Here is an 18,579-nt window from a genome sequence, read left to right on the forward strand (position 1 = left end):
AGGCGCCCGCCAACTCGCCCGGCTAGTTTTTTCTATTTTTTTTTTTTTTTTTTTTTTGAGACGGAGTCTTGCTCTGCCGCCCAGGCTGGAGTGCAGTGGCCGGGACTCAGCTCACTGCAAGCTCCGCCTCCTGGGTTTACGCCATTCTCCTGCCTCAGCCTCCCAAGCAGCTGGGACTACAGGCGCCTGCCATGTCGCCCGGCTAGTTTTTTTGTATTTTTTAGTAGAGACGGGGTTTCACCATGTTAGCCAGGATGGTCTCGATCTCCTGACCTCGTGATCCGCCCGTCTCGGCCTCCCAAAGTGCTGGGATTATTAGTAGAGACGGGGTTTCGCCTTGTTAGCCAGGATGGTCTCGATCTCCTGACCTCGCGATCCACCCGTCTCGGCCTCCCAAAGTGCTGGGATTACAGGCTTGAGCCACCGCGCCCGGCCCAGGAAATTATCATTTTCAAAGTATAGTTATTCAGACAGAACTTTCCAAAAATGATCTTTCAACAAGAGCTGTTCTTTTCAGAGATTTAATTAGTTGAAAAAGCACCCTTTAAGATGGACATATTGTTCATTTCAGCTAACCCATGCAATTACAAACTCACTACAGATGAAATGATAAGAAACAAAATAGTAACAATGAACATTGTGGTAGATAGTGTGGAGGGTGAGGTATTGTAGAAAATTGGAGGAGATCCTTCTGTCTCCACGGGAGGCTTTAGAGAGGCATCTATACAGACACCATCAGCAATACATACATCAACAGCATCAGTGTCTTTTACATCAGCTTTCTCCTTACAACTCAAAGTGGTGTAACAGCTGCAATAAAATTTTTCGGAAAATTCCTCCAGGTCTTCAGGTGTTGGTTTTCCACGTACTGTGAACTTTCCACCTTTCTCCATTTGAATAGCAAAATTGTCTGGGTTGAGGTGAAGATAGTCACTTGAATTCCAGTCCTTCCTTATACACACTCCTTGCTCCTGGCAAAGCACTTGGCTACACATTTTGGCTGCTAGTGTGACATTGATTATGTAAGGATTCAGTATAGTCTCCATGTAATTGTCTAGGAGCAAGCAAGATTTCTGTAAAATTATAAGACAGAATATCAAAGGACAAGTTAGTTGATATGTGAATTAATTTAGTGTATTAAGCAATTTTTTACAGAAGAATGCAGAACCAGAGGTAGCAAGAAGTAGATAATTTCTTTTTTACCTTTACCAACAAGATTATTCCAACTGTTTTTTGTAAGACTTACAAGTTTCACATGCCACTTCATTCCACTGAATTATTGACTAATTGAGGCTTAATATTCCTTACTCTTGCTCTTCCTCCATAATTCATAACATTATCAGGGGATAGAATACTACAGCTGTTACAGTATGTTAGAGTATGGTCTCTAGGATCCATTTGCCCTGATTGGAGTCCCAGTTCCATTAGTGACTAGCTGTAGGAACTTGGGAATTTCTTAAGCCTTCTAAGTCTTAGTTTCCTATCTGGGTGACTTTGGGCAAGTTGATTAACTTGATTATGCTTCAGCTTTATCATCTGGAAAATAAGGATAATTATGATGCTTACCTCATAAAGTAGTTATGAAAATAGATTTTAAAAGAGCAATACCTATAAATGTGCTGAACACAGGGGCATACCATATCTTCAGTTGACCCTCAATAAATTATAAATAAATGTAAGAAACACTACATTTGTCAGACAATTTTTTTTCCTGAGACAAATTCTCACTCTGTCGCCCAGGCTGGAGTGCAGTGGTGCAGTCTTGGCTCACTACACCTTTGATCTCCTGGATGCAAGCAATCCTCCTGTCTCACCCCCTGAGTAGCTGGAACTATAGATATATGCCACCAAATCTGTCTAATTTTGGTTTTATTCTGTGGTAGAAGTGAGGTCTTACTATGTTGCCCAGGCTGGTCTCGAACTCTTGGGCTCAAGCAATCTTCCCACCCCATCCTTCCACAGTGTTGGGATTACAGGCATGATCCACCATGCCTCGCCTGCCAGACAAGTTTAAATAGCATGGAAAAGGCTTATAAGTTGGCTTATAAATTGCTGGCTCAAATACGTTAAACAGGTTCAATTGAGTATACTTTCTACTAAATGCTATATATAGTTAAGTTATGGGTGAATAATGACAACTCTTTTACAGATTTGGCAGAGTATGAGTGATGACTAACTAAAATGATTCATCTTGAAACTGGCGTGTTCTAAACCCTGGACACTATCCTCTGAGAAATATTGAAGTTGATCACTTTTTTTCATAATCAACAGTTCCATTGAATGAGGTAGTTGTGCTAGTCCTTTATCAGGCCAAAGGAAGTGGTGGTGGTAGATATGCAGGCATGTGAAGGAATCTTGGCAGCTTCCATCTGAATATTTTTCTTTTCATCTTCCTTGAGATGATGTCATCTATTGTTGGCAGAATAACTGATTGCCAAAAATGTCTGCATCCTAATTCCCTGGAACCTGTGACAATGTGAGCTTACGTGGCAAAAGAGACTTTGCAGATGTGATTAAGGAATGGATCTTGAGAAGGGGAGATTATCCTGAATTATCAAGATGGACTCAATGTAACTCATTAGTCTTTGAAAATGTAGAAACTTTTCAAGCTGGGTTAGAAACATGAAGTGAAGGAAGGAGAAATTCAAAGTGTAAGAGAGATTCAATGCGCCTTGGCTGACTTTCAAGATAGAAGAGGACCATGAGCTAAGGAATGTACTGGCCTCTAAAAGCTGGAAATAGCCATTTGCCAATAGCCAGCCAGATAATGGGGATCTCATTGCTACAAGCACCAGGAAGTGAATCTGCCAACAACCCAAATGAGCAAGTATCTTCTCCTAGAAAGGAATTCAGTCCTGCTGTCACCTTGATTTTAGTCCATTGAAACTCATATTGGACTTCTGATCTAAGACTACAAGATAACAAATTTCTTCTGTTTTTTTAACCCACTATGTTTGTTGTAATTTTTATGAAAGCAATAGAAAACTAATACACCATCCATCTTCTTAACAATCCAATAGTTTTGAATGGTATTTAGAATGAAATTCAACTTCTTCTCTTGACTTGTGCACAATGTGACATGGTATAACCCTTTCCTCCTCTTGTACAACCTCTCCACATCCATTCTACCTTAGACATAGTAGCTATTTCACTAGCATGGCAGGTTCATTTCAAACTGCACTTACTGTTCCCACTGCTTGGAATGGTCTTTCCTTTAATTTTTACCACAATTGACTTCATCTTGTCATTCAGATGGCAGCTTCAAATTAGACAACGCCCTTCTCTGATACCTTTCTTGTTAAATTCTCCACATCTCTGTTTTAATTCTCTGTGTAGCACTTACCATATCAAATATGTTTCTTAGTTGTGTACTTTTTAAGTACTCATAAGTTCCAAGAGTACATAGGCTTTGTCAATATTCTTCAACACTATGTTCCCAATATAAGGGAAATGAGAATTTATACCAAGTTCAAATAACTTTGCAGCTGCTTTCTCAACTCCACAGAGACAAGGGTTACACAAAGAGGAGTAAAAGGGTGAGAATGACTCGAGAATCATTAACCTGCATACTTTGTAGTCTATGGAAATACATTAAAAGTGGCTCTGTAACAGGTAAGACCTGGTTCTTATCATTTGTGTGTATATATATACATATATAAATATAAATATAAATACATATATAAGTATATATATCTATATCTCCATGGTGCAAATCCTCCTGCCATGGCCAATTTCAAGCTACCTCCCAAACATTACTGAATGCAGATCTGGGAATCAAGTATACCACCATTATGGTAGCATGGCATGAAGTAGCACATTATTACATAGTATTTCCATTTATAAAGGTACAAAAGATGTAAATAATCTCAAGAGCATGGACCATGGTAAAATGAGGTAAAATAATTGATATATTGAAATGTGTCACCTGTTTTTAACATGATTTTTATTGTAAGTTTTTATCATTTAATTTTTAGTAATGGCAGTGATTAACAACTGGCTCACAAAACCCCTGAATATTTAACAATTAGGTCTCAGTTGGGACCGGTAGGGCTGACTCTGTCACACCGCCAGATCTAATAAAATGGAATGAAAAGAAATGGCTCATTTGCATTTGTTTTATGTCAATTCCAGTAACTGCAAGTAAACCTGCAATTATCGGTTTCTTAAGTTGTCAATGAATCAGAGAAAACATGACAAGTAATCCATGACTATTGATTGCAAATGACATAGAAAAAAGGGGAAGTAATGATAGATCTATTATTTAAAATGATCAGAAGTTGAGAAAGGTAGCAGAAATATATACAACAGAATCTATAGGGGACAATTTTGGGACAATGCCACTAAGGAGAAAATAATCATATAAAAGTTGAAGGACTGTCTCTGGTATGGATAATACTGAAGATGATTTGAGAGACATAGTAGTAGAATTTGAATCTAAGCTTAAAAGGCCACTAAAAAACAAGTGTGACACTTAAATAGTATGTCATGTCATCCTATTCATTGAGGAATGCCTGATTCACTCCTCCTCAGAGTAAGAGTGGAGTTTTCAGTTTTTAAAAAAAGAAAAGAAAATAGTATGGAGAATTTATAAATATGTGTAAGTTTTTAAATAATAGAACACTTGAGAAGGGAGTTTATGGATTTGGGGAAACAACTAATAAAAATTAAGAATTTACTTAAGAAAATTATCGGCCGGGTGCGGTGGCTCAAGCCTGTAATCCCAGCACTTTGGGAGGCCGAGACGGGCGGATCACGAGGTCAGGAGATCGAGACCATCCTGGCTAACACAGTGAAACCCCGTCTCTACTAAAAAATGCAAAAAAAAAAAAAAGAAAGAAAATTATCATTTTACAATGATTTTCTGACACATAAAATACTTTACCAAGGGCCATATACCTTTTTCTGAACTTACGTTTTCTGTTATTCCTTTATATTAGAGATCCAATTAGAGACAAGAGTTATACAAAATAGGCAGATGGGCTCAGATTACCTTAAAAAATTCTCATAAATGTAACTGCTGTTAAGTATTTTTAAATAAAGACTATGTCTATTCTATCCAAAGAATAAGAGATGAATACAATACTTCTCAAAGGCTTTCTTAGACTACTAGAGTATAGACTATTTGCTAAGGTCCTAAGATAGGACCCTTGGGCCATGAGCTTCATCTGGTATTCATGGCACGTTCATCATTGGTATTTCCACATCCACCGGAGAAGAAAAAATTCAGCTTTAACTCAGCAATGTCCATAGGACAGCTTTCCTCTGAGGTCAAGAAGGTTGATGAGGTGGGGGATAAAGATCTGATATACAGCATTAAACAAGAATGAAAATAAAGGAACAAGGACCTATCTTCTGATACCAAACACCATGCCAGAAAATTAAGATTGTAGTCTTGTTTTTGCTACTTAATAGTCATGTAGCCTAAAGAAAACAATTATTCACTGAATTTCTATTTCCCCACTGGGTATACTATTTTCTACCTTACAACCACCACACAAATATATTTTGATTCAGCCAGTATTACTTGAGCACCTATTACTGCCTGCTAAGCAGAGTACTACTTATTTTCTTGTTTAATACCAAAACAATCCCCAAAAACATTAAACATAGAAATATTTTCACCTATTTTCTACCAATTCAACTTACCATACTTCGCATTATACTGAGGCTTCCCCATATTACAATTCCAGAAGCACCCAGAGCAACAGTTTCGCCAAGCGTATACACAAGTTCATCCTGGAAAATGTGACAGAAGGAGTTAGCAGATAAAAACGAAATGAAAGTGCTATACATAGGACAGTAACACCGAAGCTAAGCATGCTGACCCAATAATAATAATTTTAATATTTCCCTACTATTTCTATCTCTTACCCAGCAATTGCCTTACTATAAAACAAATAAGATACTATTATTGTTTCAATCACTTCTATTGAAAAGACAGTAGCCCTAAGAAAGAAAAAGAAAAAAAGGAACTGAGTTCATACACTGTCTATACTACCTAATTCTCCCTGCTTACTAAGAGATAAAGACATTACATTAAAGATTAAGCATATTCTTATTTTGCATTCATAAAATAATGTAGAACTACTTGTGTACACATTCCTAATATTAAAAACTAGATTTCACTCCCTTCGAAAATAATATTAAATTTCAATAAAATATTTTGTGAATTTCATTTCATAGCCCTCATACCTTGATTTACTTACTCGAGAAAGGAATTTCAAAACTTGATCAGTAAAAACTAGGCGGGCATATACAAAAACCGGAAGTGGATTTTTTGCATCAGGTATTTTGGAAACCCTGATGGCTTCCTGAACTCGATTGCGCACATAGAGTGTAGCAGCTACAGGAGACTGCTGAGTGTTCAGATAAATGGACGGGTAAAGGGCAGTGCTTTCATTCCATAACCAGCTGAGATCATCATTTCTTTTTATTTCTACATCGAAGCAACTTCCATTGTAACCGGGTTTCTTATAGTGATGGTTGTAACAATCCGGAAAAAGATAATAACCCCACAAGTGATTTGGCCGAAGTGATTTTCCCAATTTTATAGTCTCTATCATGAAATCCTTCCCTGCCTTTTCAAATTCTTGTTTAGCTTTGTCAGTGGCCTCTGGGAGACTAAGTTGTACATTTTGTTGCTGAACCAATTCAATAGACCTATTCTTGTAAACATCTTTAGGTTTCCAGTTTCTTGCCCAAGTGGGTCTCCATTCTTCCCAGTCAATAACAGCCATTCCCAAATTGTCTACTGGCATATAAAAAATAATGTCTTGCTTAGCTTTGTCCAGATGGTCTTGCAAGGAAACCTTCTGGGGGATTCCTCCATGCACAGTTACTCCTGTGGTTATGTCTATATATGGATAGTAGCCAAGTCTATCAACATAAAATATTGTAACACCTTGCCCGGTGACGTTTATTCGGGGGCTTCCTATTAAAGAGAAGAGGCTCATATCTAGTGGCTCATCAAATTTTCCAAGGCAAAATTCACTTGGGGCATTCCAGGCCCAGAGGAAAGGCACATTTGGAATAATAGGGGGTGCTCTGAAATTCAGAGTCAAGCAACACGGAATCAGAAGGAAGGTGAAAACTATCTGGGATACTCCACTTGATTTAACAAAGCTTCTGAAAAAGATGTGCTTGAATTTTATCACTCCCATTGTAAAGAGTAATGACTATGAAAACATTTATTTCTTCCTACACACTTTGGTTTAACCAATATTTGATGCAAAGTATGAGCACAGATGAAAGGGAATGGAATGAATTCACTTTGATGGATAAAGAGGTATAATGATTAAGTTACATTTAAATATTATTATTCTTGTTTCATGTTTCAGGATTGTTTTGCAAGTTGCGTCACCTATAACTGAAAAAAGAAATACAGAATACATTGTTATGATGCATTTCATAATAAAGAATGTAAGCTTCACCAAGTTCTCAACTTTAAGTGCAGGGGGTTTAATTTCATCTTAAAAGATAGACGACCCACTCCTGTGTTTGAATCTATGAAATTATTTCCTCTCATGTATAATACAAACTCTACACTAGTTAACATTTTTCTCATCTTCCCAAATCAATACTGGGCCTACAGAAAGGAGACTGTAGCTATTTTCCTTTTGCCTTTCTGGCTGTACAGAATGCTGTACCAAGCAATGCCTTAGCAAAAGCCCATTGAAGGAAAATAAATTCCAAGTTGATCCTCTCATTCTGTTTATTGCTTCCTGAAAGACCACTTTCTAGCTGTCTTCCATATACTGGAAACAACCTTTCATAGAATTCTGAAATTTCATCTTTCTCTTTCTTTCTTCTTTTTTTCTCTTTTTTCACATTTTTTTTTTTTATCAAAGGGGAGCAAACTCACTTCTGCCAGAAGTAGTAAATCAACAGTTTGGCTGAATGTATTGAATCAACCAAAAACTTCTACCAAACAAGTTGAAAGGCTCCTTGGTACACTCCTCAATCACATCTTACAATAATGTACTCTCACCTCTAAAGTTAACAAAACATTTTACTACTTTCCATTTTCTACTAAAAGGATTGGTTCTAGCCTAACTTAAGAAAAGCAATATATAGATTTTGGTCTTTTTGTAGTGTTTGATAAGTAAGATTGTCTTGTCATTCTGATTGTGACAAAGCAAGGTGTTATAGCACATACTTTGGCTGTATTAAACCACAAAAGTGGTACAATAAAATGGTCTGGGCTCAAGAAATTAAACTATGTATATACTCAGGATTTAGGATTTGCAAAAATTACCTGCAAGAAGATATATTTAAATGTTCTGTGATTCTAGGAGGGAACTGGAAACTTTCTTTTTAATTAGATTAGTAGTATACTGCTTTATGAAAGTATAACAAGAATTATACTATTCTTCCCAGGAACATGTGTCCTTACCATAGCAAATTATCCAGTGATTTCCATTGCTGAAAAATATATGACTCTAAAGAGATCACCATATCAGAATAAAATAACATTATAAAGACTATTATAGTCTCATGTTTTGAAGATAATGAATTTTTCTCCTCATGTTTACAACATACAAAGTACCTAAAGATTTTTGTAGCTTAAATACTTATAAATTTCTTTATTCAGGACCTAGATAATCTTCACCTAAAATAATATTAGGGAGAAAAGCGAATTGCTTTTAAATACCAACTGTCAATACTAATGCCTGAATGGCAGGGACAGGGAAAAGGAAATGGAATAAAGGTTTAACTTTCCCTGTATCTTAGGGAAGGAGTAAGCTAACCCTACTGAAATTAGCATTTAAATCTGTTTACACGTGTTCATTTTATGTAAGAAAAAGATGGGGGACCGGGCGCAATGGCTCATGCCTGTAATTCCAGCACTTTGGGAGGCCAAGGTGGGCGGATCATCTGAAGTCAAGAGTTTGAGAGCAACCTGACCAACATGGTGAAACCTCATCTCCACTAAAAATACAAAAATTAGCCAAGTGTGGTGGTAGGCTACTGTAATCCCAGCTAGTCAGGAGGCTGAGGCAGAAGAACTGCTTGAACCCAGGAGGTGGAGGTTGCAGTGAGCCAAGATAGCACAACTGCACTTCAGCCTTGGTGACAGAATGAGACTCTGTCTCAAAAAAAAAAGGAAAAAAATAAATGAAAATCATGGGGCAGAGTGAGCCTATTGAGAACGTCTCTACCCATAGAAGTCTTCAAAAAAAATGGACACGTCTATGCTTAAAATTTTAATCAGTGAAATATCTTTTCCTCAGCATAAATCTAAGGCAAAGCCTTGGAACAGAGAATTGGCACAAAATTGAGGATAGACCTAGAAGTTAGCATCAAGAATAACATCTTTTTGTTTAAAGTATCTAATAGAGAACTTTACCTGTTTACAGAGAAAATCTGACATTGGCCTAGACAAAGAATTTATGACTAAGACCCCAAAAGCAAATGCAACAAAAACAAAAATGGAACAAACTGGACTTTATTAAACTAAAAAGCATCTTCACAGCAAAAGGGATAATCAACAGAGTAAACAGACAACCTACAGAATGGGACAAAATGTTTGCACATTATGTCACTGACAAAGGATTAATACCCAGAATCTATGAGGAACTCAAACAAAATTGAAGAAGAAAACAAACAACCCAATTAAAAAGTGGGCAAAGGACACTAACAGACATTTTTCAAAAGAAGACATGCAAGAGGCCAATAAATGTATGAAAAAATGCTCAACATCACTAACCACCAGAGAAATGCAAGTCAAAACTGCAATGAGATATCATCTTACACCAGTCAGAATGGCTATTATGAAAAAGTCACAAAAAAATGTTGTCATGGATGCAGAAAAAAGGACACACTTATACACTTCTGGTGCAAATGTAAATTAGTACAATCTCTATGGAAAACAGCGTGGAGATTTCTCAAAGGACTAAAAATAGAACTACCAATCATCCTAACAATGCTACTACTGGCTATCTACTCAAAGGAAAAGAAATCGTTATATCAAAAAGACAACTTCATTCAAATCTGCATTGTAACACTATTCACAAGAGCAAAGTCATGGAATCAACCTAAGTGTTCCTCATTGGTGGACTGGAAAAAGAAAATGAGGTATATATACACTATGGAATACTATTCAGCCATAAAAAAAATAAAATCATGTTCTTTGAAGCAACATGGATAGAGCTGGAAGTCATTATCCTAAATGAAATAACTCAGACACGGAACTGCATGTTCTCACTTTTAAGTGAGAGCTAAACAATGAGTACTCATGGACATAAAGATGGAAACAATAGACATTGGGGACTCTGAAAGGGAGCAGGTTGGGAGGGGGATGAGGATTGAAAAATTACCTGTTGGTTACATTGGTCACAATCTGGGTGATGGGTACACTAGAAGCTCAACCCTACCATTATGCAATACATTCATGTTACACACTTGAACATGTAACCCTTAATCTAAAATAAAATTAAATTTAAATATGTTTTAATGAAAAAAATACCATTAAAAAAATAAAAATACATAGATACCCTAATAGAGAACCTCATCTTCCTGGAAAATCTTAACTAATTTAACTCCAGGTAATAATGCCTGACCTTATCTCTCCACTAGTATTCCTAAGCTCTATATTCAATTTATACCTATTAAAATTGCATTTTTAAGTGTCTTCCTTGCTCATTGTGTAGATAATTGCTTCTTAAAGCACTTCTGTTAAGTCTTTGCTATCCCCCAAACCCAAACAATAGCACTTACCCAGAAGTCTGCTTTCAAAGTCCAGCCACCCAATGTCTCTTCAGTAGTATCAAGGCAAGAAGTTGGCTGGTCTCAATGTCTTCCTAGAGCATTGGTTAGTCATTAGCATCCCTTTGAAAAAAAAAAAAAAGATTATTTTCTCTCAAAATAGATTTAGAAACTTTAAATTCTGAATATATCTAAAATTCTACTTAAACTCTTATTCCTGTTGTAAAGGCATTTTATCACTGGAACACATGCTAGCTAAATCCTTTGAACTAGGAATCCCTTGTCTAAGGATAAGTTCAAAATGATTTTGTAATAAAAATTATGTAGCTACGTGTAGTTATTCACACATCTAGTATTCACCACTATGTATTGTAGCATCTATGAAATGAGGAAAAAAAACAAAATCAAGTTCAATACCCAATGATAAGAAATGATTTAATATGGTATTTCAACCTGAAAGAATGTATGCAGATATCAGAACTAGTTACAAAGATAATGATGCAACATGTAAATATGTTTGCCTAAAATGCGAAGTGAAAGAAAGTACAAAACTACACACTATTGAAGTATGCAAAAACATGTATGTGCATGCTTAAGGAATTAAAAATATTCAAAAATGTGAAAGAATATTTGTATTTTCTGAATGTCCATTATTTTCTTTCATCCAACTATCATACTGTTTCTCAAATAAAAAGTGGAAACGAATAAAATTTTAATGTTAGAAAATAGTTTGCCAGAACAAATTTGAATCTCAGCTTCCCTTCAGTGAGGAAAGACAAGTAACCATAAACCTCTCCACACATTATCTACCAGGATGCTTGTACAGGTGATTCTTGTTCTTGTAAGAGGAAGAGGAGTTGATGATTGCGAAATTTTTTTTCGAATAAATTTTACTGTGTATATTTAAGGTATACAACATGATGTTACGGGAAGATTAGGATTTTTGAGGTAAGAAGAGGAGAGTATCAGACAGGGGAAAAAAAAAAAAAGAGCCAAATTTCTTGGCTTAGTCCTCTGCTTTTCTTTTCCACAACAAACGCTTTACTTCTACGACAAATGCTTTCTCTCTAGAGAATCATAACGGATATAGAAGTCAGTGAAGACACTGCCTTCAGAATCTACCTTTTGGAGTTCCCATTTCCTGTGAGTTTATGTATACATTATCTCAATGGAATTAAGAATTGAATTTAGACACAATCCTCTTACTATTAAAATTGTTACAGATTTTGAATATAAATTATGATCATAAATATTTTTTAAAATTCAGAAATATGGACAAATATTGAAAAAGGCAAGACTATAACTTTGGCGAAAGCAAACCATAACATTACCAAAGGGGGAGGAGCAAAGAGAGTCCCAACTCTAAGTCATTCACAAGGCACCTCCTCAGTTTCCATTTCTCTACAGACCTCACTCAAAACTACCAAACTTAGTTACAATACTGAAAATGGCCTCCAGCCTCAGGAAGCCTGAGGATACTGAGATAACTTTAGTGTTCTAAATTACTTCTGTACATACTGTGGGAATCATTCTTTAACATGAAAAATGAAAAGCAAATTTCCACATGAGTGGTAGGTCCCAAGCTGATTGCCCTCGTATCCTCATCACATTTGGTAGGATGTGTGGCATTTCCAAGGTACATAGTTCATAAGTCCAACCCAAAGGCTCACTAATACCTCCAGTTACAAGTAACAGTGACTCCAAGCTAAGAGTTTTAAAGAAACTTTTAAGAGACCAGCATAATATCCCCGAAAGCGTATTTTTTCTCCTAAAGTAAAAATATTTACAAGTATTTTCACGAATGAAAGGAGCTTTTTTGTAAGATTATTTTCTAGGAAACTTCTTAAACTATTGTATTTTATAAATAAATTGACCAGAAATAGATTATCACAAACTTGATTCAACAAGAGAAGTTAATCCCATTGTAGGTGGCATTTCATCAACTCTTTTTTTCTTCCTCTTTATTATTGTTGTCATAATTATTCCTCTCCTTTGGTTCTTTCAGCCTCATCTGAACTTTCTCAGTGTCACCCAGATATGTTTTGAACAAGCCAGAGATTCTTGAGGTTAAAGAAACTGCTTAAAATGTGGCACATTACAGAACTTTGTATCTTTTTTTTACAAAACCATACCTGCTTTTTGCTACAAAGCTGTGCAGTAGAAAGAACAAAAGGCAACTTACTTTTAAAGTAAAAACTGAAAAGTTTTCCTTTAAGATGTGATTAGGTCAGAAGTCACTCCAATCTATTAGCTCTGCAGTATTTAACCTGTTGGGTGAGAAAAAACAGCCCTTTGCCCAGTCAATTAAAGGAAGATTTAATCTTTTGAAATGTTACTGTGTAATGTGGTAGGGAAACCTGTCTCTCTGTGTGTGTGTGTGCGTGTGTGTGTGTGTGTGTGGTGTTTTAATCTCAGCAAATTCAATCTTTGAGACACAATCTTGGTCTATTGCCAAGACTGGAGTGCAGTGGCACAATCTTAGCTCACTACAATCTCCAACTCCCAAGCTCAAGTGATCCTCCCACTTCAGCCTCCCAAGTAGTTGGGACTATAGGTGCGCACCACCAAACATGGCTAATTTTTAAAATTTTTTATAGAGATGGAATTTTGTCATGACGTCCAGGCTGGTCTGGAACTCCTGGGCTCAAGTGATCTCACCACGTCAGCCTCCCAAAGTTCTGGGATTACAGGTTTGAGCCATGCACCTGGACTTACTGCTCAGCTTTGGTTAAATTAATAATATATTTCTATAGTGTAATACAAATGAAGCATACACTTCATGGAACTGTTTTCAAGAAAATACAGCATTTATTATAAAAGAAAAAGTAATTTCTCCTTTAAAAATTAATAAAATAAATGAAAATTAACATTTTCAAAATGATAAAGCAGGTTTGACATTTTTTATGATAGAAAAATACTACTTTTATGAGTTTTGAAAGGAAAATAAATCTCGGAACCACAAAATCACTAAGCCAAGGGAAATGTCAACATAGGCACTATGTCAGGCAAAACTCCTTCCCATTTTATTCCTAAATAAGCTAGCTACAAAGTTTAAAAAGCTACACACCCACCTCACAATTTGCCCACAAGAAAATGCCTCCTGGACAAAGGACACACAGAATTCAGAGTCATCCCACTGAGGCTCACCTGAGCCTGAGACATGCATATCTGATTGCTTCCTCTACCTTATTGTTTATATAAAAATGCAGATTCACTGAACCAGACTAAATTTTGTATTTAGTGGAAGGCTGATCAAGGACTCAAAAGAATGCAACATTTTGTCTCTTATCTACTTACAATCTGGAAACCCCCCACCTCAAATTGTCCTGCCCTGCTGGACCAAACCCATGTACATCTTACACATATTGACTGATGTCTCATGTCTCTCTCTAAAATGCATAAAAGCAAGCTGTACCATAACCAACTTGGGGACATTTTTCAGGACCTCCTGAAGCTGTGTCACAGGCACGTCCTTAACCTTTGCAAAATAGACTTTCTAAATGCATTATGACATATCTCAGATACCTTTTGGTTTACAATTTGGTGATCAGTGGAAGGGACTCTACATGGAGGTGGCCCCTGACCTTTGACAAATCTCCAGCTGGCTTGGTACCAACTTGAACTTTTATGGCTCCAACCAACAGGACAATTTGCTGAGGCCTAGAAGCTTCCCTCCCTCCGGAGAATCCCCAATCACCCAAAATTTGGTTGAGATCTAAACTTTATTTTGCTGTACAACTCTTTTTCTGAGTTTTACTTTCTTCCAACAAGGAAGGCAAGTTTTTCTGCTTTCATGACAATGGAAGGCAGGTAACTCATCTCTGGAGTTTGAGCTCGCTTTCTAACAGGGAAGGCCAGTTTGAATTTTTTCCTACTTCTAGGATGGTATAGAGCTGTCTTCAGCCTGAGACCCACTCCTAGGTAAGTAGCTGAATTGGGATTTTGTCTTGGATAAAGTTATGATTAACAGTCAGCTGGTCTTAATTCTCCTTACCATTAGAGTGTTCAGTAATGATACTGTGGTTTTTTTTGTTGTTTGTTCTGGTCTTTCTCTCTGGTCTCAGAGTTGACCAACTCTACCTGACTTGGTCAAACCTGAATGAGAATTCCAAATTATGGGGAACAAGACCTGTCTGAATTGGCTAAAATTCCTCATAACTGCAAGAGAGGGGGGAAAAAAGTGCTTGGTTTCGATGTTTGTTTCCTTTCTTAAAAAAACAACCGTTCTTTCGTTTACTTTTCTTCACCCTATTCCTTCCTCTCCTTTCACCATCTTCAATATCACAAAAAATCTAAAGAGGATTCTAATGACTCAAACCCCCGAAGGAACTCAGAACATGGGCACCACTTGCCCCTTTTTGGGGTGTTCTGTTTTCTTTGTAGAGTTTCAAAAGTCATGGGCAGATTCTTCCTAGGTCTAAAGGCCTACTTTCCTGTATTTGCATTATCTGACCTCTTTGGCTTTGGAGGATACCAAAGATTACCTTGTACTGTGAAAGGATTTGACCTTGGCATGTGTAATGGTGGACAAAAGCTAACAAAGTTAAAGCTGGCTGAGGACAGTTACAGGAAGTGGTCTTCACCGATTTTTTTTTTCCTCCTAGGAAGTTGTTGTTTAGGATCCTAATTCTAATTCAGAGATGCATTCTGAAGAATCTTTTTCATTACCTTTACTCACAAAATTAGTCTAAATTGGCTTGACTGTGCTTTTCCGTGAGAACCTGAACTGTCATTGTCACTGGTAAATGAGAGACTGACTTTTCTCAGCTCTGAAGAGAAAGGGCATTTTGCTCTCTCAAGTTCCCAGCCAAAAAGCACCCCTGGGTACCAGGGGCCAAGTTGGAGTGTCTAGGGGTTAACCCCCTGTGACATGTAGTGGCCTTATAGGGAACCACCAACAAAATTAGTTTAAAAAGGCTCATCCAGTAAGTGCACATGGAAGCTGACCACTTCACACTTTGAGCTCTCGCATAGGTGCTAGACCTCTGGAGAGAGAAACTGCAACAATAAGAGGGCAGAAATGACTCAGTAGTGGTACAATGTGGAGTCCTGCCCACAATTAATGGATATTAAGTTTCCATTAATATCTCATGGCTAGATTTCTGAAGTAAAAGCTGTAGGATCTTTGTGTGTATGAGTGTGTATGTGTGTTTGTGTGTATGTACACATATTTTGTTACATTTTTGGCCACAAGTTACCAAATTGGGTTTAAAGTTAAGGAGTACTTATAAATGAAACAATAATTTCAAATGCTTTTCAAGTTCACATGACTTAAGTAAAACCTTTCATAAGCTAGTTTTAAAATTATTAGTAAGTAGTATTAGAAATGTCTTAAAAATTGTCAGTGTATATTTTTGTTTGCATTTATTGGTCAAGAGATTTCATACTTATCCCTTATCCCTTTCAGAAGGTGTCAACATTGGCATAAGGGTAATTAAACAATAAACTCAGCCCAAATTGGAATGATCTTTGCTTGTATAATTTTTTATAAATAAGATGCTAATACTAGTTTAATGAAAACAGCTAAATCTTGAATTAGTTAGTAAAATAACCACATATTTACTCTTAAGGTTCTTACTTAGGTAAACTCCTGAAATTCACATGCTGCAAAATGATGACAGGGAAATAACCTTAAATGATTACTATCACAGTTTTCATGAATAATCCAGGTAAACTATTAAAATAAAATAATTGGGTAGCTGTAATGGGATAAATACTTGTAGACAAATATCATAATTTAGAATCTAAAGTTATATTAAATTAAATAATAGATATTTTATTAAATGGGTATTTTCCAATTAAAAAGTATGTAGAGTAGGAAACATTCTTTCTAAAAAAAAAAAAAAGATGTGTTCTTGTTAAAAGATGAATGCTTTTTGTCTAATTCAAAGCTTTTTTAAAGGTTATATATAAAACAAGGTAAAACTAACCTGGAAATAAGACAGATGTAAAGAAAGTTAAAGAAATGAAGTAGTATTTTTGGTAAGAAAGCTTAAAGAAAAATAATTTTATATGCAAAACAATCTTGTATGCTAAATTTTTGTCCCAGAATAAAATGACTGGTTGTTAAAGAAAGAGGGATGTTCAGGACAACCATGTTCAAACATGTCATGAATGGTCTGTGTAAGTCATAATAAGAGGGTTTATGAAAAGAAAAAATTTTATATGATCAAGTTGTCTATACTTAATATTTTTAAAACCCCACTTATATGCTAAATAATTAGTTAGAATAATGAGATTTTCTTAAGGCACTGCTTTACTCAATAAAATTACAAGACTTTATAATTTTTTGTATGCAAAGTTCAACTTTTACTACATCTCGGTGTTTTCAGGTCTCTCTCCCCTTTTAAATGGACTGAAATAATAATTCTTTCCTTCAATTCATTTTCAGCTACTGTAAGTTTTTTCTTTGGGTCATAATTGTTCTGGCCTGATGCTAATAATGTTTTATCTTGAAGGTCTAAAGGAAATGTTTTCTTCCAACATAATATTCTGTGCTCTTGGCTTTAAACTGCTCAGGAAGCACCTCCTATGTCTAATTAATTCAAGTACCATTCTCATTAGGTCTGACGTGAAGATTGTCTAAATGAACAGCAGTCACATTGCAGAAGGTCTTTTTGTTGTTGTTGTTGTTGTTGTTGTTGTTGTTTTGAGACGGAATCTTGCTCTGTCGCCTAGGCTGGAGTGCAGTGGCCGGATCTCAGCTCACTGCAAGCTCCACCTCCCGGGTTTATGCCATTCTCCTGCCTCAGCCTCCCGAGTAGCTGGGACTACAGGCATCTGCCACCTCGCCCAGCTAGTTTTTTTTGTATTTTTTAGTAGAGACGGGGTTTCACCGTGTTAGCCAGGATGGTCTTGATCTCCTGACCTCCTGATCCGCCTGTCTTGGCCTCCCAAAGTGCTGGGATTACAGGCTTGAGCCACCACGCCCAGCATGCAGAAGGTCTTTTCTTTTGCCTTTTGGTAACTGGGCCTAACAAACAGATTTTACATTTTATCAAAAAAATTTCTCTGTCATTATTATTAAGTTTGGGTTTGCTTAGGAAAAAACTGAGATTAAATTTTTATTTAATTAAGGTTATTATAAGATTTGAGAGACATATTTAATTGACTTCCTTCTGTCTTCATTAAGGCTTACTGTTTGGGAAATTAAGTCTCCTCTCTCAAAGACAGAGGTTTCTGCTTTTGTTTTTTTAATCTTTGAGTTATCATTTTGTCTAAAAAAATGACTTACTTTATAATGACTGTGATCCTATTTTGTAATATCAAGTGTTCTAAACATTTTATATTTAAAAAACTTTCCAAAATCAAATTCTAATTTTGGTCCTCATAAAATTATTGATATTAGTTCCCTAAAGTTTATAAGAGATATTTGGTTTATTTGATATAATAAAATCATACAGGAAGCATTGTCAAATATGAAACAATGTCTAACCTTCTTTGAATTATATTTACATAAATGTGTTATTAGTGTGTGTTCTGGAGTTGTATGAAATTCCTGTGCTTCTAATACATCTTAGCATATGTTATCAGTAATAATTATGATTATTATGTGAAATTGTTGTATTTCACAGAAGTAACCAATTTTTTTGTAAACTGTGTATTTAACTATGACTGTTCTAAGACTTTTGTCATCCAGTTTTATTGTTATCCTTTTCAAAAGGTGGCATTATGACCAGCACAGGATTCTGACAGGTGCTCTTGAAGACAGGTTTCTGATAACTTTGGAGATTGTGACACTAGAATAGAGGAAAAACTTCCAAGATTCTTAAGGAGAGCTGAAATGTTCATGAATATCAAGCAGAACAGGAGTTAACTGCATAGACTAAACCCCATGGAAGACTGAAATAAATCCTTTTATTACTTTTTGCTTAA

At 36.1% G+C, this 18,579-nt stretch overlaps 1 protein-coding gene across 2 annotated transcripts in view; it reads right to left on the minus strand.

The window, feature by feature from the left end:
• Window positions 1-487: 487 nt before the first annotated feature.
• SPAM1 (sperm adhesion molecule 1) overlaps window positions 488-18,579 on the minus strand; it is a 35,960-nt gene continuing 17,868 nt past the window's right edge. Inside the window, exons 2-6 of one of the 2 annotated variants that reach the window (XM_033193561.1) lie at window positions 12,887-12,971; window positions 10,717-10,827; window positions 6,207-7,366; window positions 5,647-5,736; window positions 488-1,073 (exon numbers count right to left, since the gene is read on the minus strand). In XM_033193561.1, the coding sequence (XP_033049452.1) occupies window positions 585-1,073; window positions 5,647-5,736; window positions 6,207-7,160 (1,533 nt within the window). In that variant the 5' untranslated portion in view covers window positions 7,161-7,366; window positions 10,717-10,827; window positions 12,887-12,971 and the 3' untranslated portion in view covers window positions 488-584. The remainder of the gene's footprint in view (window positions 1,074-5,646; window positions 5,737-6,206; window positions 7,367-10,716; window positions 10,828-12,886; window positions 12,972-18,579) is intronic. The other variant, XM_033193559.1, reaches the window with a different exon arrangement.

The sequence above is a fragment of the Trachypithecus francoisi genome, unplaced genomic scaffold, assembly GCF_009764315.1.
Source record: "Trachypithecus francoisi isolate TF-2019V2 unplaced genomic scaffold, Tfra_2.0 Lachesis_group4, whole genome shotgun sequence".
Classification (NCBI taxonomy): Eukaryota; Metazoa; Chordata; class Mammalia; order Primates; family Cercopithecidae; genus Trachypithecus; species Trachypithecus francoisi.